The sequence below is a fragment of the Alosa pseudoharengus genome, unplaced genomic scaffold (genome assembly GCF_046254945.1).
Source record: "Alosa pseudoharengus isolate Yale_2024_CS ecotype anadromous, Long Island Sound unplaced genomic scaffold, YU_APseudo_1.1 YU_APseudo_1.1_scf_20, whole genome shotgun sequence".
NCBI lineage: Eukaryota > Metazoa > Chordata > Actinopteri > Clupeiformes > Clupeidae > Alosa > Alosa pseudoharengus.
In genome coordinates this window covers 18397865-18422890 of record NW_027468664.1, presented here as the reverse complement: position 1 = coordinate 18422890, position 25026 = coordinate 18397865, and the positions used below count along the sequence as shown (strand labels likewise).

Below are 25026 nucleotides of genomic sequence, written 5' to 3'. Positions count from 1 at the left end.
GCCAGCACCATCTGCGAGTGTATGCAACACATTTTGCAATGCCAGCACTGATGGCCTGAGAACACTGGAGTCGGAGTACGCGAATGTGTGTGTGTGTGTGTGTGTGTGTGTGTGTGTGTGTGTGTGTGTGTGTGAGAGAGGGCTTGCATGCGTTTGTCTATGTGGCTGTGCGTGTAATGCATCTAAGCCTGTGTAATGGCCGTTGCCCGTGCTGGCGGCTGCTCAGTGCCTGAACCCACCCATGCCTGACTAAAGGGCTTGTGTGAGTCCCTCCGCTTCAGCAGGGGGCAGAAACCAGGCTGATTGGGGTTTAACGAAGTAACCTCATCTGACCTTGACTGACCTTCCTCATCCCAGCAGGATCGAATGAGACCGGGAGACCAGAGAGGGAACGAGGGGGGACAATCAGGAATCCAGTTTTCTGCCATGGTGGTGTCCATTTAAAACAACTGTGGTGGGGTGGGTGGATGTGCGATTGTGTGTGTATGTTTTTGTCCGTCTTCAGTAGGCGTAAATTTTGATGTGTGACCATACGCTCATTGCATCCTGGAATAAAAACTTTAAGTGGGTGGGGCGTGTGCATGAGGATACACACCACACAACTTTGTCTCTGTGAATGAAGAAGAGAGAGACCACCACTACACTTTCCCACTGTCTATAAGGTCAACCTCTCTGTGTGTGTGTGTGTGTGTGTGTGTGTGTGTGTGTGTGTGTGCGTGCGTGCGTGCGTGCGTGCGTCTCCCCCTCTCGCTTACCTTTCTCTGTGTCACGCGAGGAGCGGCTGTAGGTGGAGGTGATGCCGGAGAGGCTGTTGGGGCGGTTGAGAGCGCTGGAGGAGTAGAGCGAGCTGCTGGAGGAGGTGGTGGTGGGCGCCGCGCTGGACGTGGTGTTGGCTGCAGAGGAGGACGAGCCGGGCCGGTAGCGCTGATAGCTCTGATGGAGAGAGAGAGGGAGGGAGAGGGAGAGAGAGAGAGGAGGAGAGACGGGGAGAGAGAGAGAGAGAGAGAGAGAGAGAAAGAGAGAGAGAGAGAGAGAGAGAGAGAAAGAGAGAGCGAGAGAGAGAGAGAGAGAGAGAGCGAGAGAGAGAGAGAGAGAGAGAGAGAGAAGGGGAGAGAGAAAGAGAGAGAGAAAGAGAGAGAGAAAGAGAGAGAGAGGAGGAGAGACGGGGGACAGAGAGAGAGAGAGAAGGTTTAGGGTCAAGCTCTTCAGCACTATGAGAGGGGATTTAGACCGGACTACCTCTCCGTTTACCAAAATGTTAATCGCTTCGACAAATTCAGATGAGCCATTTCAGAGAGGGTGTCATTATGCAAGACCCTAGAGATTGATATTTGGGTTTTGCCCCCAACTGATCTATGTAGTGGTTGACCCCTCATGTCTACATGTCATGATTTATTTGTCAATGTTTATTTCATTACTTCCACATTTCTGCTCTTTGCCCATTACTGCAAAAATTCCTCTTACAGGCCAAAAACTGAACAAGGCTCAGCAAAACTGCTATGTAGAAGTGTTTGTTGTAAGTAATCATGTTCAGTCAGAGATAAATCAGTATAATCAGATTCTGTATAATAATCAGTATAATCAGATCAGATACAATTTATTTAACTTGTCTGTGGAAGTGGACCAATTTTGTCCTTGGAGCTAACATCTCTATCCCATGAAACTACAAACACGCACACATACACACTTGCGCGCGCGCACACACACACACACACACACACACCTCGTAGCGTGACCTGTAGTCATCCTCTTTAGTCTCCGTCTCCTTCTTCTCCTCCTGCTGTTTCTCCTTGTCCTGTTTCTCCCTCTCGTCCTTCTCGTCCTCGCGGCGCGTGCTGGGGCGAGGGCGCCCGATGGTCTTCTCCGCTTCCTGCAGGTCGGTCAGGGTCACCCCCTAAAAGACACAAAATGGGAAATGGTAAACGGACTGCATCCATATAGTGCTTTTCTACTCCTGCGAGCACTCAAAACCCTTCACAATTTCATGCCTCACATTCAACACCCCCCCCCCCCAATGGCAGAGGAACAAACTATAGGAGCAGTTTAGGGTTCAGTGTCTTGCTCAAGTACATTTTGAGACATTTTGATCAAGAGCCAAGCTCAAACCAGCAACCTATTGTGTAAAAGAGTGTAAATTATATCTAAAATGAGCTGTTTAGCACCACATAGTCGTCAGTTAAATTGGATCTTTTAAAGGCAATTATCAAGTCTAAATTGAGCCATTAAAAAAGTCTGTTGTTTAAGACACATCTGTTTGAAACAGGGATTGCTAATTAAAAACTGCTTGTAAACAGAAGTTCCGTTGTAAAAGCTGCAAATGTGTTGGAGAAAACGGCACTTACTGCATATCTTTCATTTTTAACCAGCGAATTGGAGTGTTACTGAAAATTAAACTGAAATTAAATCTTTCCTGATATCCTAGATGGGATGTGAGGTAATTTACAGTAGCATTTAGAATACTAGGATTTTTTCCCCAGCATGCTTGTATTTGAACATGCAGCATAAGGCGGGGATCACATTAGCCAGCGGCAAGCGGCAGGTCTCCTATTGTCCTCTATGGTTCGACAGCAGAACGGTGGCAACGCTGGCGTAACGCTAGTGTTGAGCAAGCTGAGCGTTGAACTTGGTTCAGCTTTCAAAGCGCAACGCGAGCGTATTCAATTGTCAGTTAAGGCAAACCGTTTGTGTTACCATAGGAGCGAGATTATGGTCTGAGCGTTGCGTTACCCTTTGCCGCTGGCTAATGTGATCCCCGCCTAATGGTCTTGACTGCTGCAAATTACGTATAGGATAGAGGTTATCAGGTTCTCTTTTTGAGTTGAGGACCGGTGTTACCTGGGTGGACCTTCTAGACTGTCTGGCCTGTCTGGAACGGGCCTTTCTCTGGGACTCCGACTCTTCATCCCGGACAGGAGTGAGGTATGATCTGCGCACACAAACACAAACAAAACACACACCTTAATTAAATGACACTCAACAAAAGGGAGGGTTGAACTTGTATACAGGCCAATTTAGGTGCTAGGGGAAAAGACATTAGCCTGTGATTAGGGAGCTATGGGAGTAACCAGCCACAGTACCAAGAAGATTAAGAAGTCTTGTCTTTCCTCTGTTTGTCAGCGGTGATGGAGTGGGTATATTTGCACAGCATTTACATGGAAGTTCAGCTGAAGCAGTTTACCAAAGCCACTTCGGAAAGATAAGAACAGCACACACAGAAATAGGCCCGGTAGCCATGGAGAATTTAAAGCAATTAAACATGGGGTCGTTCACAGGTCATAAGCAAAAAAAAAACATCAGCCTTTCGCTCCTGAGTCAGTGGCCATGAGCATATTTAGTGTTTTACTTTCACATTACAAAAAAAGATCTAATATAGTCTGAAGTCCTAACTCGAAGAGAGATTGGTTACAGAAGCTCCCAAAATAGCACTTTCCCTCCTCCCTACTTTAAAAGAGTCGTCTTCTCTCCTGGACCACAAATATGAACTCATTCATGACGGCTGGCCTGGCGACTCCCCCCCCCTGGCCTTGAGAAAATGCGGTTATTCCGTGGAGAGCGGCCTTATAAGGAGAAGTTCTGTGAGGCAGAGAAAATCCGGCCCCAGCAGGTGGTTCATCTCCCTGGGCCCCGTGAGGCTCCGCTGGCTCCAGCCCGTCCGGCAGCTAGACGCACGCACGCACGCACGCGGACAAAACAACCCACTGCAGGACAGTTGGGTGTCGCTGTGTCATGGGATAGCCTACAGTTTAATCTACAACAAATATGTGCTCGCTTTGCGTGCGTGTGTGCGTGCGTGCTTGTGTGTACGTGCATGCGCATACATGTGGGTGTGTTGCAAGTCAGTCTATGTTCAAAGCTCATAATAATGCATGGCTGGGACAATTACAAGCACTTACTCATGATCCAAATCACTACAAGCCCGAACAAGTAAAAATAGGCAAAATATACCACTGAATTAGTTTAGCAAAAGCTCTCCCTTCAGTACAGATGTTAAGCAAGCACTGTGGCATTCTACAAAACGTTCCTCTCTATGCATGTATGCCTGTGTGAAGGGTCTGTCCGTATATGTATGTACAGACTAAACATAAACAAAGACATAAGTGTATATATACACTGTGTATGTATGCATGTGTGTGTGTGTGTGTGTGTGTGTGTGTGTGTGTGTGTGTGAGACCTGCGTCGCTCTCGGCTCTCCGAGCCCAGCACAGTGCCAGTAGTGGAGGTGGAGGTGGTGGTGGTGGAAGCAGTGTTGATGGTGGGGATGACCGCGGCCGACTCCCTCTCTTTCTCCTTCTCCCTCTCCGCGCTCTCCTCCGCCCAGTACCTGGGAACATCGGGAAGACAACTCCATGTTTAATAAAAAAAAATCTGCACTGAGTTTGTGCAGAACCATCTTTCTGAATAACCTAATAACTTAAATCACATCTTGGTAGACCTACTCACTTTTGGCAGTATAATACTGTACAAATCCTATCTAAACTTATATCCTATTATGACCCATTGATGAGGATTGAGAATGTGGTGCACTTAGCTACAGTGGTCCGAAGTCCCACTGTACCAGCCAAACCCAGCACACTCTCTAACTTTACGTGAAGTAAAAGCGAGCGAAGAGAGCTTTTTTTTTGGAAAAGTGCAGCATCGCCCAAGGAAGGACCCATAAAAGCTTATGGAGCGGACCTGACTCGCACACTTTTGCTAACGTTGCCAGATATGACAACTCTGCGCTCGCTCTGCATCCTCCAAGTGCCGATCTAGTTTAAAAATCATTCGATCTGACCCTGTGCTGGTCGTTCAGTCAGGGGTGCGTTTCCCAAAACCATGGTTGCTAACCTGTAAGCAACTTTGTTGGTTGAAATGCAATTTCCCATTGCCAACCAACTAAGTTGCTAACTTAGTTAGCAACCATGGTTTTGGGAAACGTGCCCCAGATAGGGAGGAGTGCTATGGCCTGCTGTCCTCGGTGTACCTGCTGGAGAGGCTGGTGGCGGAGGGGCGGCTAGAGGTGGAGGACGAGCCCGAGCCAAGGCTGGACAGCAGGCTGCGGTGGCTGGAGGGGGAGGTGACACTGGAGCTGCCGCTCAGGGTGGAGGAGGTGGTGGTGGTGGTAGTGGAGGGGGTGGTGGTGGAGGAGTCCTCGTTCCTCCGTCCAAACGAACCGCTACGCACAAAAACGAACGCAGACACATAAAGGAGTAAGTCCGGGAAGGAGGGAGATGGAGAGGAAATGAAGGAGTGAGAGGAGAAGAGGGAAAAACCTCCCATGAGTGATGAGCAGAGAGGGAGAGAGAGGAAAGAGAAGGAGAGAAAGAGAGATAGATCGAGAGAGAGAGAGAGAGAGAGAGAGAGAGAGAGAGAGAGAGAGAGAGAGAGAGAGAGAGAGAGAGAGAGAAAGAGAAATCCTCCCACAGGAAAGCAGCAAGATCAACCTTTCCAAATACTTCTTTTCATTTCCCAACCACCATTATGAATGAAATGTTCCATCACGGCAAGCCAAATGAACTCCCATGCTAATACATTTACCAAATCAGTAGCTGACCCACCCACCCATCATCACATCCCAGTGGTCAGTGAGAATTAGATGGAGAGACAGGGAGAGAGACAGAGAGAGAGACAGAGAGACAGAGAGAGAGAGAAAGAGAGAGACAGATGGCATGGGGTGTGTCAGTAGGCAGCCATGGCTGGCTGTCGGAAGTGTTTCTGTAGGTGAGTGCAAGCTCAGGAGTCGCTTGACTCGAGAGTCGAGAGGGAGAGGGGGGAGCGGGGGTTGAAGAGCGTGGGGTGGGGTGAAGGGTTTTTTGGGGGGAGGATGGGTTCTTGAGTTCAGTGGTACCTTCGGTGAATGCTGTAAGACTGGTAGTAGGACGAGGACTGCCAGGGTTTAGTGTTACAGGTGTTAGGGTCCAGGCTGGAGGCCGAGGGGGACTTGGCCGGCACGTCCCGCGTGCTGCCGCTCCGGCCCAGCGCTAGCGTGTGGGACGTGCTGGCGTGCAGGAGGCAGGGGTCAGAGGTCAGGAGGGGGGAGGGGTGGGGAGGTGGGGAGCGGGCAAGAGAGGCGCGTTAGCTGGAGAGCACACACACACTTGCACGCACACACACATATATGTGTACACATATATATTAAAGGGAAAATAAATAAATAAATAAATAAATAAATAAATACATACATACATACATACAAACAAACACACAAGTACACTATACAAACATTACCCACAATCACACACATAAGCAAAAAAGTGCAAACACACAAATATCCTTGCATACGTAATCAAATAATATTCACACTGCAGTAGCATTCAGTCACACACATTAGCAAATAAAAAAAGGTCACATTACAGAAAAAACAACTAAAGCTTTTCTGCAGTTGTGCCTGCTAGCGTGTCCTCCATCTTTGAGCAATTTAACCCTTTAAGCACACTTACAGGATCACGTCTACATTAAATCTGCTGTTGAGGACCACCATGCAGGACAACTGCAGATGCTAGCAGGGCTCTGCTGTGAGCAATTTGGAGAGGGGGTAAGGCTTTGGGGTCACCTAACTGGCTGCTCAATTAAGCACATACATGCATAATAACAGTACTACATTAGCCATAAACAAACAGAAAAAAACATATAAATATATATATATATTTATAAAAAAAAAAACTATCTGTAAGTGAGTGAAGGAAGTGCATGATTGCCTACTACACGGACTACAGCACATGAGCTTGTTAGTGTTACTGGTTATAACTAGTCCTAAGTTAGCCTGCAAGAGCGAGGACTGTTACGTAGAGGGTTGAACTGCCAAGGGCTCAAAGCTGATGCTGCTTCTGAGGCAATGAGGTACTAAATGGAGAGGCTGGAAGCGGGAAAAGCTAGGGAAGGTCCAGACTAGACTAAGCACAGGCACGTGCCTTCAGATACTCAGAAATGCTACTGAATAGAAATCCCTTGTCTTTTGGATAGGTAATGAAAAGCTGTTAATGTGAAAGCTTAAGGCCAACACAAATAACAGGGTTCAGCTTGACGCAGCAGATGACTAAGGTTCTCTTAAAGGGGAAAGGTTATGGCAAACAGAGCCCCAAGGTTCTCTTAAAGGGGAAAGGTTATGGCAAACAGAGCCCCAAGGTTCTCTTAAAGGGAGGCTGAAACGAGGAGAACATAGGTTAGGATTCTGTTATCTCCACGGGCGAGTTCTAACCTGCGCTGATAGCTGGTTCTGTTCTGGGACGCGGTTCCTTCACTGTTCTTCAGGTCATCGTCCCAGCGTCTCCTGGTGTAGGAGCCACTGCGTACCAAACTAGCAGCAGAATCCCTGGGGGAACCAGAATCTCACAATAGAACCTGGGCGCTCCACACAGTTCCCAAACAGATCATGACTTTACAAGTGCCTGGCGGCGAGTAGCAACTCAAATACTGTTGATCTGATTTGCATAAAACAGGCTGTATGGTTGACATCCATCATCCATCATATGAAAATTCACTGGCATCACCAACTACAAATTGTATGCTTTTTTGTCTAGCCCTGGTTTCACTGCACATCATACAGAATCTGTGTTTATCTCTACTTTCTCATTGCATTGACCAATATTCTTCAAGTTACCTGAAACATCACTGTCTAAGCATTATATTTTTGTACTTCCACTACCTTATCTATATTTCTTGCCTCTCCTATCTGTAAATGATGCAATATTAAGCTACGTACTTGTTTAGATGCTAGAACTATTTTATCGACTTTGTATGTGTACTCTCACGGACTGTAAAGCTGAATCTGATCTTGATCTAGAAATGACTAATCAATAGATCATGTCACATGCTAACTGCTAACTCGGTGTGTGTGTGTGTGTGTGTTTACATAACACTGAGAGACAGTGTAGCGGCTGCATAAGCCCACAAATACACACACATATATAAACACACACGTAGCATGCAGAGTGCTCTAGGCCTTGGCCAGCAGAAGGTGCTCTAGTGGTCAGGTCTGGACAGGACAGGGCAGAGGCCGCCCTTCCCACCACTGCGCGCTCACTCTCGTGTTTTTCTCGTTCTTTCACCTGTTCTCCTTCTCGTCGATGTCGGACGTGCTGGCCAGCCTCCTGGGGATGGTGGGAGCCACATAGGCCAGTCGGGTTTTCTCCTTCTCCTGTTGGCAATCAGGCTTAAATGTTACACCCAGGCAATTCCTTATTAACTATTAACAATCCATTATTTATTATCTAGGTATTACACCTACAATTACTCATGTTAAAAGGTCTGTATGATTAGTTTATACGAGCCTGAATCCTGAAACTGCACAGAACAAAAACAGCTCTTTGCCAATAACCTTTATCTGACCTCCCATGACCTTGTAAATGACCTAATGGTGACGCACCTTTTCTTTGTCCTTGTTGTCCACCGAGGAGGACAGGCGGGGGCTGGAGGCAGAGCGCATCACGCCGGCCGTGTCCTTCTCCTTACTGGCCTCCTTGGTGGCGGTGATCTCGGCCAGGGCGCCATAACTGCCCGTCTTGCGCAGACCCAGGCGCCACGAGGACGGCGACTCATCCTTGCTGTCGTCCCTGGGCGAAACTTTGCCACCAGACGAGGCGAGCTGTGGGGGGGTGGAGATAGATGAGGGAGAGGGGTAGATGGGTGGTAGTTGTAGGAGGGGAGGGGGGGGGGTAAGAGAAGGAGGAAGACAAAAAGATCAGAATCCACCCAGAACAACAGGGATTATGATGATTATGATGACAGAACAGACTTCTGTGATTATTACTGGGTGAGAAGTCTGGGGGGGAGGGGGAGACAGAACGGGGACAGAGGGTGGGTACATTTGGGAGGTGAAGCAGGGTAATCTCCCTCTCCCGGAGTGACGGGAGAGCCAGAGAAGGGCGACTCCCAAGCACGCATCTTACACAGCAGACCAGACAGCAGCAGTGCAGGACAGTAGGAAGGACGGGGCACACCGTCGCGAGAGAGGGGGCTGGGATCACAAGCATGCTCTGGACTCAGGTGAACAAAATGTCTGGACGACGTTTGCACAGAGTAAGACTATAAGAGTGCAAACATTCTCAGATCTCATTTCTGTGAAAACTCTTGTCCACTGTCCCAACCGCCTTGTACTGTCTACGTGCCCAGCGGGAAGACAACCGCTCAGGCAAACACAGATATTAGTTTTGTTAATCCAGGTAAGACAGTTATATATATATATATATATATATATATATATATATATATATATATATTATATATAATATATATATATATATATATATATATATATATATATATATATATATAGACACACACATATATATGTGACTTCCTCCCTATCCCTCGTATGAAGTCGGCAGGTTGTCCCCTCAATGCCAAAAGCGGTGAAGTCACACGGACACACAGTACCACACAGCAGAGATGGGTGAGGGGGGAAGACTTGCATGGCTCACAGTAGCATCGGCAGCAGAAAGCAGAACAGCACAGACCACCACAGACAGTGCAGACACCAAGGCACAGTGCGTCAACCAGAAACCCATGCAGAAAACAAGAGACCCACTGATTGGGGAAGGGAACGAGAGAAGGGGGAAGGGGGAAGAGGGAAGGGCTGAAAGTGGGTGGGGTGGGGGGGGTTAACGTTGTCTTGGACTTTTTGGCAGAACGGTTAGACTGGTTGTCACAGGGAAATTTAAAGGTTAAAAAAGGAAGGGACATCAAGGGCACAGGGGGCCTTTGGATAGGAGGGTTGTGGTGGGGCTGGTAAGAGAGAGGGGGGTGAGGTGGAGTGGGGGGGGGTAACATCTCTGGAACACACCGATGCCTCACCATAGCTTTTTTGGGCACAAGAGAAATGCCTGTTTTGCGCAAGCCTTGACGCCACAATGCAGGACAGCCTGGCTCCGCCACAGGTGTGAGGGGAGTAATAAACTCAGACTTTAAGCCAACCCAAGACAAGAGCAACCATGAGAGAAGGGTGCAGAGTTGGACAGAGAAAGAGAGAGAGAGAGAGAGAGAGAGAAAGGAAATAAAGAGGACAGAGAGAGAGAGAGAGAGAGAGAGAGAGAGAGAGTGGACAGACAGACAGACAGACAGAAAGAGAGAGAGAGAGACAGAGAGAGAGAGAGAGAAAGAGAAAGGCAGAGACAGAGAGAGAGAGATAGAGAGGTTGGGGAAAAGGGAGAGAGAGAAAGAAAGTGAAATGAGCAAAATAAAGAAGCAGCAGCAACAGACACTTCATGGGTCAGACAGCAAAATTAAGGGAAAGAAACTGAAAGTGCAAAATACTGGCTAGTGAGTAGAAAAAAGAAGAAATAAACAGAAAACTGAAACTGCAAGAGAAAAAGAGAACTAAGAAGAAAAAAAAAAGGAGTGAGAGGATATGTATGCCTCAAAACACAACACTTCCATTTTGTTTACCAGTTGATCATGACTAGACCAGTGATAGTCTTGCATCATCACTCTCTATCTTCATTTTTTAGGATAAGCCTATATGGCATTCCCACATTACCCATGACTAGATAGAGCATTATGCTGTGTGTGCTTGAGGCATAGGAAAACGGGGGGGGGGGGGGGGGGGGGGGGGAGAGGAAACGTGGGATTTCTCTGTGGCACATGGTTGTACATCTAGAGAGGATTATCTTTACATTCAACCTTATCATTTTCACATTCTATACATATAGGGACGGAGGTGCTGGGGAGATGATATTATTTGTGTGTGTGAGGGAGACTCAGGCATAGAGGACGGGTCACTTCAGCGGAGCTCTCAACAGGACGTTCTGAAGAACAACAGGGCCACTTCTGAAGAACCCAGGTGCAAACAATGACTGGGATGGAGTACTAGAGCAGTTTCCCCTCATCAATATCAGAATGTCAAGTACTAATCACAGGGCTTTTCACTACTAAATCCAGCCTTAGATAATGCTGCCATGATTAGGTCAAAGCGAGCTAGATATCAGATGCATTATAAAAAAATAGAAAGAAAAAAAAATAGCTGTATCCACCCTGTCAGAAAAATCTGCAACATGTGTGCGCATTCAAAACACACACACACAAACCTAAGCACGCGCACACACACACACACACACAGATAGACTGACATGTGTACACTGCTGTTGTGGCCTATGGATGCAATGATGTTCACAATGATGCTGGTGGCCAGTGCAGCAAACACACAAAAAAGAACACGGGAGGAGGGGGGGGGGGTCATGGGGAAAGGGGGGGGGGGGTCATGGGGAAAGGGGACATCACAAACGAATGCACACGCCAATGACAGAGTGACTCCTTCTCCATTCAATTTGAGACTTGCCTCCTCTGCAGTGCTCTCCTCGACGGATGCAGAGGCCGCGGTCTCCTGCAGGGGGCAGCAGACACACAGGGAAACGGGAGCTTGTGGGTGCCATTTTAAGAGCCAGTTTTTTGCCGCTCGATGGGTCTGGCAAGTGCCGGGGCCCCAGACTTGCTTAGCTTAGTGCTTCCAAGTACTGCCTACCTCACAGCACTGACTACCGGGAATCTCATCCCACCCAACCCCCCCTCCCCTCTCTCTCTCCACCTACCCATCTCTCCTCTCACCCTCTGTTCTACATTGCCATGTTTGCTGAAGAACTTCTCACAAACTAATCGTAACTCTTTGCGGTGTGGGGAAGAAACACTTTGCGCTCTCTCTCTCTCTGTTTCTCTACAAGAGTGTTTGCACTTCCTGGCCACCTAATATGCATGTAAAAAGTGCTGTCTGTGGCCATCTACTCCAATGGCCGAGATATGACATCGGTTGATAACAAAGCATAATGGAAGGCTTGTTGCTAATTTGTGTAACAGTAAACACCTCATCTTTTACATTAAAACCTTTGGGATGAAAGATAATATTAACATACTTTAATAACAGTTGTAAAATATAAATTTCCCTTCCACCCTCTTAAAAAGCTATGAGATCTCATCAAAGCCATCTTAAAAAAAACGCTGGGGGAATGGACAGGAAAGCAAAGGGGGGGGTGTGAGGTGTTGGGTAAGAAGCCGTACCTTCTTGACGTGCGAGGTGGGGGTCACCTGGTTGGTTGGACTAGTTGGGGAGGAAACTGTGGCTGGCGCTGGGGTTGTGCTGTTGGTGTCTCTGGCTGTAGTGGCCGGTTTACTCTTCTCTAAAGGGGGGGGAGACGAGATATAAGGGTCAGCAACTGGTTGACCAGCTGGTCACTTTAGCAGCCTATAGATGCTATGGCATTTAAGGGAACATTTTCATTTGTAGTACTCATTTTCAAATAGTGTGGCCATGGTAAGATATTGCATATTACATGGTGTGATTAAAACATGCCCAGTGTGCATAATAACAATAGCATTCCAATTGATAAAATATATTTTCAAGTAATAACTGATTTTGGATGTACGTAGGAGTGTCTGTCACAGACCTGCTTCATTTTCAGACTCTGAGTCTTCCTCCTCCTCTTCTTCGCTGGAACAGCTGGACTCGTCCTTCTTGCCCTCCTCTTCCTCGTCCACTTTCTCTGGCTCCAAGGTCTCGATGCGTGGCGCAGTCTTCTCCGGCTCCAGCAGGAGAGTCTCTTTGCTGAGAAGCCGGCAGACACACACACACAGGCGCACAGAAACACAAACACACACACACACAGACAGACAGACAATAGGGTGAACCTGCTATCACCTACGGCTCTGTTCAGGCATAATAATGCAATCAACCTCTTCTAGAGGTTCGGGCAAGGGAACAACTTCGGGATGTTACAAAAGGAGATTAGAACAAAAAAGAAAAAAGAAAGAAAAGGGGGGGGGGGGGGGGGGGGGGGGGTTTTCCATGGGGTCATCCCAGCCCGCCAGCTAGCTCATGTCCAACAGGTGGACACTGCTTACCTCTTCAGTGGTTTCAGTGACTGATTGTTATCCCCAGTGGTGGTAGTTTCTATCAAAGGTGACTTCTTCACGTCCTTCTTCTCGCTCATAAGCTGAAACATCAAAGAACGTTGTGTCTCATTTCCATGATTGTGGAAGTGGATGGAGAAGTGTTTCGTACGTAGAAAACCATTCTCCTACAAGTTAAACAGTTCTATTCCAAAAAAAAAAAAAAGAAGAGACATAGTGGGCTTACCAGATTCTGTTTCTTGTGCAACTCCTCTAAATAGCCGAGGACGTCCTCATCGGCTACATCAAACGCCGTTTGACCCTGAGGGCAGAGAGAGGAACATTCTCTACATTCAGGCCTTTACCATTCCGCAGAGCCAGCTGGGCTAACATGCAGCCACACAGAGGAGGGGGCCAACTCACAAACACATCAGTATCACTTTCAAACATTACGTTTCTAATTCATTCACTGTGGAAATTCTAAAGCTAACAAAAGTAAAGATTTGTGGAATATCACAGCTTTCCTTCTGGTTTGAGTTCAGTATAAACCTGCAGTCAAAGCAGTATAAACCTACTGGTTGCTCAGTCACTGTTAGAACTTAGACTGGCAACTCTACAGCTGTGATGGTTCACTTGCCTCACCACTAGGTTATCAAAACAAAATGAAGCACATACCACTTTATTGATGACTTCCATGTCGCACAGCTGCTCCACAAGTATTCTACATGCCTCCTCTTTCCCCCAGTGAGCTGCGGCGTGGAGGGGAGACCAGCCGTCATAGTCTTTAATATTTACATCATACCCTGCCTGGATTAAAAGCCTGCAAAACACAAGATTCAGTGGAGGGTGGGGGGGGGACATGTTGTGATATTAATGCAAAAATGCAAACAAAACTGTTTCTTTTTTTCTGGTGTAAGTAATTCTGTCTAAACTTGACTGATGATGGCCAGGATTCAAAGTTGCTGACACTATACCGTACCGGGGGTGGGGGGGGGGGGGGGGGGGGTGTGTATCACAATTTACATTCAAGCACACCTGCTTGAATAAATGCATATAAGAGCAGGTTTGTGCGGCCTCGCCACTACAGCTGCTGAGAGGAGCTAGACATTTTGGCCAATCTCCCAGCGCCAGATGGACCGGGCGCCTCCGTCGGGTTGCCTGGCGGTCAGTCGATACCAGTTGGCAAAGGCTTTCAAAGGCAACCATGATAAACAAGGGAGACGTGCTCCAGGAAACGCAAGCTACCTGTCTGCCTGCATGAGAGAGAACTGCTCTCCAGCCTCACAGCCCGTAAGAGGGATCACAAACGGAGGCGACAACACCATCTGACCACCAACCTTCCATCCGATATGTTTGCTATTATAATCAGCGTCAGCAAGAGAGACGGGCCGATGGTTTCTTTTAAGGAGGAGAAACAACGTGCTCTGGGCGTTCGGTTTATTGGCTTGCTTTTGGCCGGCGAGTGAACTCACTTTAAAACCTCTGTGTATCCCTTGGCAGCGGCGACATGCATTGCCGTGCCTCCCGACTTGGCGTGCCGCACGTCGTTGATTTGGCCACTGTTGAGCCACTGCCGCGCGTCTCGCAGCATGATCCTCTCTTCCTCTTTCCTGGCCGCCTCGATGTCCACTCCTGGTAAAAGAAACGCATAAAAAAAAAGGGTGGAGGGGTGAAGTGAGGGTAGTCAGTCAGATCCTGCGCTTTAAAATATTCTTTACAATCCTACAAAGTGGGACGCTTCAACAAAGGCCAGGAAACATGCATGATATTTTTACTGAACCTTGGGGAACTATGAAATGTTGCAGAGAAAGGTGGAAAAAATGAATCAGAAAAACCCATATGCCTGCTCTGCTTGAATGTAGGTCTACTACTACGCTGTCAGTCAGCCATCGCTCCTGCAGACGTTCTCCCCATACCACTCTGGGCGTGTGGTTAAAATAACTCAGGCCAGGGTGTGAGGGGCTCCCTGTACAGTGTAATGTCATTGGCAAGCTATTACAAAAGGATGAGGAGATGACCACTGAAAAACCTTACAATGCAGAAACCGGACCTGGCACAGCGCTGCTGCTGCTGCTGTCTCATTCTGCATGGTATAAGACTGGAGTCAGCAGTCTACGGCATTTGGCTAACCTCAGATTAAAACGTATTATGGGAGCAAGCAAATGCCAACCATTGAGTAATCAAAAGGTTAAGCAAACAGGTACTACTCCCTTAAAATCCTCAGACATCGCCAATGTATGGCACAAGAGGGAGGTCAGTGAAGATAATCCTTCACAGCTAAAAAACAAAACAAACAAAAAAAAAAACTCTCTCTGTCCTATTAAACTAGCACGCTCTCCTTCATTTCCCTTTCCAAAAGCAGTCCCCTCAGAGCAAAATCTGGGAGAATTTTTGGCATGCAGTAGGACACTGCTGGTCGCACGCTAGAGGGAGGCGTTGAGAGTCTGACCTCGTTTCCAATCCCTTACTGTCCTGGCATTTCCAGAAACTGCATCTTGAATTTTTTTTTTTGTTTTGTTTGTTTTTTTTCAACGGGGGGGAGAAAAAAAAAAGAAAAAAAGACAGAAGTTCTTTAAGATGACAGGTAAATCTGGTAACTAGGTCAATGGGGCTATGCTATATAAGGTTCCAGCGCGTTGAGGCATGCGTCGTCTTGTCCATCCCAAGTCTGCGCCGAGGGCTTAAATGCAGGTCGTCTGGCAGCTGCTGAGAGCGTTTTCTGCCTGGAATTGACCGTGCAGAACTACGTAAACAGACGAGAGCTCTCAGGGGCTGACTCCAACATTTCAGCTGCAGGTATACTATCAAACATGGTTCCCTTTCTAACCTGTCGAACAGTTGAGAGAGGCTGATTTCTTTCTGGAAATTACACAGATGTGTGCCAAGATGAAGGCCAAAACAAAAAAAGTTGGTTTTAAACAAATACAGTATAATGAGGTTTCATTCATGGCATTTCAACATCTTCCTCTGACAAAAGAAAAAAATGGAAAAAGTGAAAAAGATTTCAGGGTAAATACTGTAGGGATCAGTGACAAACATTACAGTTTTACCATCCCAGTTTTTGAACAAAACACATAATCAAATCTATGGAGATGGAAATACAGAAACACATCTTCTTGCTTCAGACTTCACCTGCACTTATTAAACAAAACCAAAGCAATATCAATCTAACATTAATCCAATAACATTTGGCGCGTGTGGGTTCATTTCAATACAACGTAGTGAGCCAACAGCAGTGTTGTAATGACCTGTGGCAATTCTGAAAGCCATTCTGGTTGACAGTCAGGTTGGCTAGGGAGTGGTTAAGTTGTGTGAGGTTACGGGCCCTTTGCCAAAGGCAAGGAACAGAGGGAAGGATGGGGACACGCTTCGATCAGCTAAACATTCCTGCTCAAATTCACTGACAGAGCAAGGCCTGTGCGTAGTATGTAGCTCAATCGTGGGAAGAAATTCAAACGGGGGAAGAAGAAGAAAAAAAAAAACATCAAGGAATGCTCCGTTTCAACTCATTCCACTGTGATGAAACATACCATAAGCTTGGCTTGAAATTTCAAAAAAAGCAACCAAACTATTATTTGAAACTCTTTATATCGTAACAGATTTTATGGTTTACTTAATGGTGCATGTGGGTTATGTCAACTGGCACAACAATCAATACCAGCCCTTTAAATATAATGCACAGTTTTCAGTTTTGGTGTCCCCCCCCCTCCACTTGACACATTTGAACCAACTGGACACAGCTCAGCCTAAACTCTGTTTCATGCAAAGGCGTGCACTGGACTGGATCGATCCCGGACAAGCCACCAAATGAGGTGAAAGGTCAAAGTTCAAAGCATCATGGGACAGCAACCACAGTGCTCACTCACAGAGACCATGCTCTTTTAGTTCTACCCACGTGATGCCATTACAGTGGTTTACACTGTGCAGCCGTAATGGCTTTCAATTAGTCCTTTTATTCCACTGTGGCGGCCAGCCTGTACATAGCATCGTGTGGCTGCAGAGCGTTACATAAAAACATTAAGAGAATCACTGTTAGAGGGCCTCTAAAGCAAAACTGCAGTCGTACCATGAGGTCACTGATGGTGCTAGCAAATACACAACCCTCTATAGCACAGAGGACAGTGAGTACAGGGGGCGATGAGGACAAGACACTGATCTCAGTTAGTAAGTCACACCTCTTGTTGTTGTTCACGTCATTAGTGCCCGCTGTAACAACTAGATGTCATAATGGCCTTTTTCTTCTTTGCTAAATTACAAAGGGCCCCATCACTGCACAAGTAACAAGCAAAGCAGAGGTGGAACAAAAGACCTTAGCCAGAGCACAGAGGAACATGCTGCCTCTATAAAAAGCAGGAAGACTAATTGACCTCCACAAGACCACAAAATAGCAGCCTCTTGGATAATCTGGCCCAAATTCAAAGCTGGTTTTACAAGAAAGCCTTGCACCCTGTGCCAGTGCATAAAGGCATCCCTGTGAAAATAAACAGACAAAAGCCAGAAAATCAAAAGCTGACTGATAATCCCGCCCCTTCTCGCCACAAGCCTCTGTTCAGCCTTGTGAGTCAAAAAACACAACTGTCTTTGGACACATCCAATCTACATTACAACTAACAGGAAGGAAATTTAACAAACAAGCACTAAGAAAAATACCTTCCAATAAAGCAGAACCTTTTACTGCGTGGGAAAAAGGCCTTCTCGTCACCACATTTAACAAGGGACTGAATCACATGGCCATCGATAGGGGAGAGAAATGGGAGCTATTGTTCCAAGCACTGGGGTTGTGAGGGTTTTCTCTGCTCGACACAGACCCTCTGGCTAGCCCTCTGGAACGAGTGGCATGGGGTGGGTTCGGGGTGGGGGGGTTGATGGGGGGGGGGGGGTGGCAGGAAGCCCAGTCACCTGACCCCCACAGTGGTGTGCCATCACAGCCAGCAGGGAATAAAGGTCGAGAGGGTTGTGGGGGAACTGTGGTCCGTCCGTCCGACATATTTAACCCCATGACTGGGGGGGGGGGGGGGGTGTCTCTCTCTCTCTCTCTCTCAGAATGGTGCACAAGACAAGAGAGGCAAATCACATTACAGGCGCAGAGGGCATTACACAACAGCGTTATGTAACCACACCTCTGAGTGAGGAGAATGGAGCTCTATCTCATGTTGTGATAGGACCGGCAGCGGCGGCACAATCAAGCTCTATATGGGCCTTTCTGTCCAATACACAGCTTGGCTTGCTGACACGGAGTCTGACCCATCAGTCCATGCTTCAGCCTCAAATAGACTTGACTCGAATAAACTTCAGTGTCCGTCTTGACCCATTTAAAAAGCAATCCCATCAGGAAACGGCAAAAGATTGGATTTAGATTAGATTAGATGGATAGATGCTTTATTGATCCCAAGGGAAATTTGGGCAAAAATTAAAAAAAAAAAAAAATGTATTCCACGAATGTTTCGTGTAGTACACAGGGTATGACCAAAGTGCAGCACATCTTTCAGCACAGGAAACAGGGTGGTTGCAGGCAGCAAGCAGTCACCCCACCTCAAAGGCACACTGTCCATCAATCGCCACAAATAAAACCTGACAGCAGCCATTGGCTGGGATGTGCCACATTCCGTTTGGGTATGGGTTAAGCTGTGGCAGTTATATAATATACTCTCAAGGAACACTACATGCTAACAAACAGCAGAGCAGGCTGGGAATATCATCACTACTCCCAGCTGCCCATTAAAACCCTTTAGACGGGTAGGGTGTTGAGGGATCTGCCCCGACCACAGCAGACCAAACAAACCTTACCCCAGATCCCGGAGTTCCTGCCCTTGACTCCCTCCGACATACGAGGGTCAGGTTCAGGTTTCTTCAGAGTGTCGCCCTGCTCCTGTCTTACACCACTTGCGAGGCCCTATCTGAGCAAACCAGCCGTGAAAGACCGAGCCAGACGCTCTTCATTTCTCATAGGAAACCCAAGATGGTAGCATAAGGGGGAGGGGGTGGGGGGTGTCTTATTTTAATGCAGGGATTCACAACTCCCAAACCTGCCCACACACACACTCACAAATTCATGCAAATTGACAATATTTAAATGCACATTGCGTAACGTTTTTTCCTTAGACAGCTGCAGGGAAGCTGTGTAGAGAAGGCGTTTCTCTGAACACTTTCGAGCCATGTCAAGCAGTCCAGCAGTCGGAGCCGGAAAAAAAAAAAAGAACCTACACCCACAGACGCGCGGGAGAAGTGCGGAAAGGCCCAGACAAATCAGAGGCTCAGCCCCCTGCCACGCCACAAAGGCTATGGCCATCACCTCCCAGTAGTTGGGCTGTGAGTGGAGCGGAGTTCTATAGCGCCTAGGGGCCATCGCCGCATGTCTGAACAAATCCTTCCAACCAACGGTGCGGGCTTCATTTCATCAACTCAAGAATGGCCAAGGCCAAAAATAGAAAAACGCCTTCCATCCAGTTTAGGATCACAAAAGGTCCAAGTGAAGTGGATCGCATTTCTCCAGCTTCCATTATGTAACTCTGCCCAAGTAAGCAACCAAGCAAGAGCAGACTAGGAGTAAGCGGGGCTGGGGTTAGGGTGGAGTGGTGGTCACGGCATTGTTGCGTTCACTCGATTTCTTAAATCCAGTATGATGGCACACGCATGACATACCTGGACATGATGTACAAACAGCGGTGGTATAACAGCAGGGATTACAGAGGATAAGAGAGAGAGAGAGAGAGAGAGAGAGAGGGAGCAAAAAGGAGAGAATATGTCTGTGTGTGTGTGTGTGTGTGTGTGTGAGAAAGCAGACAAGTGGAACTTGTATTCTACGGTACTGGTGTTGGAGTGCTGGAAGGCTGCCAAAGCCTCGCTGTCTGATATGACTGCAGGGTAACAGTGGCCTGGCTGCACGCACTATGATCCAGTGCAAATAGGACACGCCCCTGACGATGCCTGGCACGGTTATCAAATTACCAAAACCTGAACAAACGTGTCACACACAGATGATGGGTCACACAAGCAGACAGCAGACCTGTCTTGGTTTGAGGAATCACCAACATCCCAGGGATATTTACTCGCCCTCGCCTATCTGAGATGTCTGTGCATCTGTCAAGGGAAGATCTACAACTTTCACAAGGGGAAGTTGGGGCACTGTGGGCCGTACCTTGTCGGTTGATCTCGTTCTGCAGAAGCTCCTCCATGGCCTCCTCCTCGGCGATGTCCAATGGCGTCTCCCCCTCGCTATTGACCACACCCACACTTGCACCCTTACTGATTAGATACCTGGAGAGGCAGAAGCACAAGGTTAACAGAGCTTAACTAACTCAAGCTCTACACACGCTATTATTATTAAACCCTTGAAATGGGTTCAATGGGTTCCTGGAAAGCACAACCAACACCTGGGCAAAAAAAAAAAAAAAGATCAAGCAAGCAAGCATATATATGTGTGGTTGACATATAAGCCTGAAAAGCAAATGGGGACATTATCACAAAATAGACAAACGACCTATATATACATATATTAGCTCTGGGAAAAATTAAGAGACCATTGCACATTTTTCTAATGTCATTGCTACGGTTGCTGAGTGACATTCTAATGAGAGAGAGAGAGAGAGAGAGAGAGAGAGAGAGAGAGAGAGAGAGAGAGAGAGAGAGAGAGAGAGAGAGAGAGAGAGAGAGAAAGAGAAAGAGAAAGAGAAAGAGAAAGAGAGAGAGAGAGAGAGAGAGCGAGAGAGAGAAAGAAAGTAAGACACAGAGAGTCTCAGGTTCAGTAACAGAAAATTGAGATGTCGAGATGTAAAATTGAGAATGTGGGACACCTAATTAACATATAGACCAAAACATGGAATCTCTAAAACAAACAATTGGTTGACCAAAGGTTTTAAGAGCTGCCGAAGGAAAATGATGGGCTTCGATTGTTGATCAATAAAATGCATACCATAATGCGGTCAGTGTGTGTTGAGCTTCAAATTACTTGTTAGCAGCTTGAAGCAGACACCACGGAGCATATACTTTGGTGGAAAAACAGTGCCGTTATTCCCTTGAGCATGCTTAGGCCGACTGTTTGACCTTAAAAAAAAAAGACCCTGACACAAATAACTCTATTGACCCCCATAGTGACCTCTAGAGGGTCTCCAAATCATCATTACCATACAAATGCGATTAGCAACATGACTAGACATGTCTTTAATGCTCAGCTGCTCATAGATTACTCAATCCAGTGCAGCACAATTCTCCTTCCTTCAAATGTCTTTCACTAGGCCTGCACAAGCCATTTACACACACACACACACACACACAGTACACACACACACACACACACACACACACACACACACACACACACTTGACTAAGGCTGCTAACAATTAGGATCGTCGCTGATGTGGGCAGTGAGCAGCCCCTTTTCATTACCGAGATGTACCACTTCTAAAACCAGACATTTCAGAAAAACCCTCCTCAAAAAACCGGGGTCCACAAACCGAAGGTATACATTTTATCACATTAGCATTCAGCCAAGCCTATTTTGGGGTTCTTTTACAAGCCCCGTGGGCTTTGTGGTTCGTGGTCCACCCTGATTGGGGAAGGCTGTGGTACTGGGTATTTGGGCTTTTGAAGGATTCTGGTCGCTGCCTTCCAGTACAGTGTTTTCCCTGCTAAGAGGAGGAGGAGTTAGCCCACATGCGTTCTGCCGCCATGCTACCACAGGACGTTCACGGATCCTCCACAGTACGGAAGGCACTACATTCGAGGAGTCTTTTCACTTCACCTCCACGTCGTCCCATTGTACGGCTCCAGAACAAGAAATCCCTTGTCTTGCTGAACAATAGGGTGGGGTTACCGGCCCTGGTAATGGGAGTCAACGGCACAATAGGAGACAAGTGTGGAGCGCCACTCACTAATAATAACTCATCTCAGTCCAGCGAGACTGGAGACGTTCATTTAAGTTGTGATATGTTCATTTCGCCAGGGGTGAGCCACAGTGGCTTTCAAGAAACCATAAGTCTTCATTATGACTTTCAGTGAGTTACAGTGTCAGCAGAGAAGCCTCACCAAGTGTAATTATAAGAAAAACCCAATGCAGCTGAGGTGTTCATGTCGACACATCACTTCATTAAATTTGACAGTAACAGTTTCTTTCTTCTTGATAGGACATTTATTAAAAGGGCTTCTGAAACATAATACGTTGACATTTTAAGGTCAGAGAACTCCCCCACCAGTAACTTGAACAATGAGTGGCAAAGGAACACAGAACAGGTTCACTGGGGCTTTGAATGTCCACTGATAAAAATCTCAGGCGTCTTCTGTTCTCCTGAAAGTCTCCCTCTTGACTCTGAAGAATAACCGAGGGGGCAACTTGATATCAAAACTACGGTTTAATCCAAAATAAAAATACACCTTGTGACGTCGGTCTCTCAACAAAAGAGCCCAACCTCGGCCTCACTACTTTTGCAGTCTTACAGACACAGAGATCAGAGAGTGCCACAATCCATCAGCCCCCCACCCTCAAACAACCACCTCAAATGGGTCCATCTTAACTTCAGGGACGATTCATTCTCAGGGAAAGACTAGTGCCATGTGAAGCCTACTAAGTATTCTAGGGTGGCCATGGCTGTGTGAATGTCAATTCAGTCTATCGGCTGAGAACAGGTGTTAATTAGCTTTTAAACCTGCTAAATGTTCCTTTGTGAAGGCAGTTAGCACTGGTCAAACTAAAGGTCAGACAATCACTGTATTAGGGGAAAGTAAGGCAATGTCTAGGTTGAGAAAGTAACCCAATGAAACTGCCTCAAAACACCTTCATAATTTGCAAGAGTGGGCAGAAAATAAAATACATTATTGATTGCAATTGATCATCCAGGACCCACGGCTCATTGTCTGATGGCCTCTGGATAGTGTAGCCGACCCTTTTAAAACGTGGCAGAGGAAGACCGACACCATCACATGCATGGCAAATCCAACAACCTGAGGGTGTGGATTTTGGCCGATAACAAAAAGGTCTAAAAAAAATGAACAATTGATCTGATACCCTGCTGTGTCTGTCTTATCATTTATGTAGGATATTGATGTATTGCAAAGGGGGCTGGAGTAAAGGGCATCGGGAGAGAATAACAGAAAGAATAAACTGAGGACCATCCATCACTGGAGAGGTTGTGTGCACAGGGGTCACTAATAGAGCTGGACCGGAGCCCAAGGAGCACACTTAAGCATTTAGCTGAGCCAAAGGACATGGGAGGCAGGCTAAGGTGGTCGGAAATACTTAAAGTGCTGCGGACATCGGTGCAGACATGGGCGCCGCGCACTCTGCTTTTGACATACGATTACTCCGACAACATTGTTATCAATACAAACCCCCGCACAACAGCGCAGGTGGAGGTAGAGTTCGACACTGATGTGAGGGGTTAAATTGAGAATAATGAGGTCCAAGTAATCGAATAGCGAAAGACAGAGAGAGAGAGAGAGAGAGAGAGAGAGAGAGAGAGAGAGAGAGAGACAGAGAGAGAGAGTTAGCCACACTCATGTTGGCGCCGGTCTCTGCAACGCTTAAGAGCTGCATCTGCTTATTAGACAGCTCACTGGGGTGGAATTCTACAAGCAACTAAGGCATGTTGGACACATCACAGGACACTACATTTTCAAATTTGCACATCTGACCTACAGTCTCATAACCGTAAGACTTCAGTGTACCCAAATTATGCAGGAGTTCAGGCATAAGTGATTTAAAATGCATGCATGACCAATGGCCAACACCTGGATGGGCTAATAATAACTCATCTCAGTCCAGCGAGACTGGAGACGTTCATTTAAGTTGTGATATGTTCATTTAGCCAGGGGTGAGCCACAGTGGCTTTCAAGAAACCATAAGTCTTCATTATGACTTTCAGTGAGTTACAGTGTCAGCAAAGAAGCCTCACCAAGTATTGCCCCCTCGGGACCCGCAAAACTGAAAACAAAACTCAAACGGTTCTGTCCACTCACTCGGCTATGTCCACATATCCACAAGAGGCCGCAGCGTGAAGAGGGATCCAGCCCTCATTGTCAGGTTGGTTGATGCCCGCCCCGTGCTCCACCAGGAACGTCACCATGTCCACGTTATCGTCTATGCAGGCCTGGAGGGAGAGAGAGAGAGAGAGAGAGAGAGAGAGCAAGAGAGAGAGAGAGAGAGAGAGAGAGAGAGAGAGAGAGAGAGAGAGAGAGATTGTGTGTGTTAAAGTGTTAAATGACAGCAGGAGTCCAAAGAAGTGCAGCATTTCTTCTGAGCGAACCCATCTGACCCTGGCGATATGAACGGCATGCAGAGTTAACGTATGAGCAGGTCGAGCTGCCAGCTCTTTGAAGGATGCTTGCCTTCTGTTGGCTCGCCCAGGCTCTCCGGAACGCAATGGAATGCTGGCAGCAATAGCACTTCCAAGATGCAGTGACATAGTGAGGCTGCTTGCAATACCACACAAAAACTGAGTTTTTCCCCTTTGCAAAATGGCAGTATTTCATGCTCGCTGCTTATCTCTCTTTTCCCCACTAAGACATCCCACCTCTTCGGTCTTCAGTTTAATTTTCTGTTCATCCCTAACTTTCGGTCTTTATCAGATGATCTAAGTTCTGTTTTCAACAAATGCTACTCATGCACGACGCTGGCATAGGCCCCTCTAGTCAAGTGAGGCAGTAAGAGATTATGAGCCAAAGCCAAACCACATAGACCTTCTCAAATCCTGGCGCACAGCTTCGGGGCTTCCACAACGAATCATAATACTCTGGCACTCCTGAAAACATTAGCTCATCAACTTTCAAAAACAACTCTCAAAGAGGAACGGTAAGCAGGCCCCAATTACAGCATGCCACTACTCGACTGACACAAGAGGAGAGAAGAGCAGAACATAGCCAAAGTGAAAATACTGTTTAAAGGAGCTTCACAACACAAGGCGTGAGCCAGAACTAGGCTACAAATTAGGGGTGTAAAGATTAACCGATACGTATCGGTATCCGTTTTTAACGTGTAAGATACGGCTACATCGATACGTGAAGCCCCGTATCGGAAAAAAACTGAAACGAACCGGTCATTATATCGATTCACTTGTTATGAATTGGTGCACAACCTTTTCTGCTCGCTCAGACTCATTTACGTTCCAAGCAGCGTGTTCATCCCACTTCCGGTTTTGAAACTATACGTGGCACGGAATTGTGGGTAATGCAGTTTGTTTTTGGTTACATTCATTGCCCAAAGCTGTCAAATGACTTAATCAACTTAACCATGTGACAACTTG

At 46.9% G+C, this 25026-nt stretch overlaps 1 protein-coding gene across 7 annotated transcripts in view; it reads right to left on the bottom strand.

Annotated features, from left to right (window-relative positions):
- ppp1r12a (protein phosphatase 1, regulatory subunit 12A) overlaps positions 1–25026 on the bottom strand; it is a 69044-nt gene that overhangs the window by 14804 nt on the left and 29214 nt on the right. For 2 of the 7 annotated variants that reach the window (XM_076296773.1, XM_076296775.1), the window contains exons 2-19: positions 23744–23874; positions 19931–20049; positions 14265–14424; positions 13468–13612; positions 13040–13114; positions 12805–12896; positions 12351–12508; positions 11965–12083; positions 11252–11296; positions 8345–8563; positions 8028–8116; positions 7178–7291; positions 5828–5977; positions 4964–5155; positions 4172–4321; positions 2836–2926; positions 1724–1894; positions 756–933 (exon numbers count right to left, since the gene is read on the bottom strand). In XM_076296773.1, coding sequence (XP_076152888.1) covers positions 756–933; positions 1724–1894; positions 2836–2926; positions 4172–4321; positions 4964–5155; positions 5828–5977; positions 7178–7291; positions 8028–8116; positions 8345–8563; positions 11252–11296; positions 11965–12083; positions 12351–12508; positions 12805–12896; positions 13040–13114; positions 13468–13612; positions 14265–14424; positions 19931–20049; positions 23744–23874 — 2398 coding nt within the window. Of the gene's footprint in view, positions 1–755; positions 934–1723; positions 1895–2835; positions 2927–4171; positions 4322–4963; positions 5156–5827; positions 5978–7177; positions 7292–8027; positions 8117–8344; positions 8564–9771; positions 9880–11251; positions 11297–11964; positions 12084–12350; positions 12509–12804; positions 12897–13039; positions 13115–13467; positions 13613–14264; positions 14425–19930; positions 20050–23743; positions 23875–25026 lie in introns of all 7 variants that reach the window. The other 5 variants (XM_076296774.1, XM_076296778.1, XM_076296779.1 and 2 more) reach the window with 4 other exon arrangements.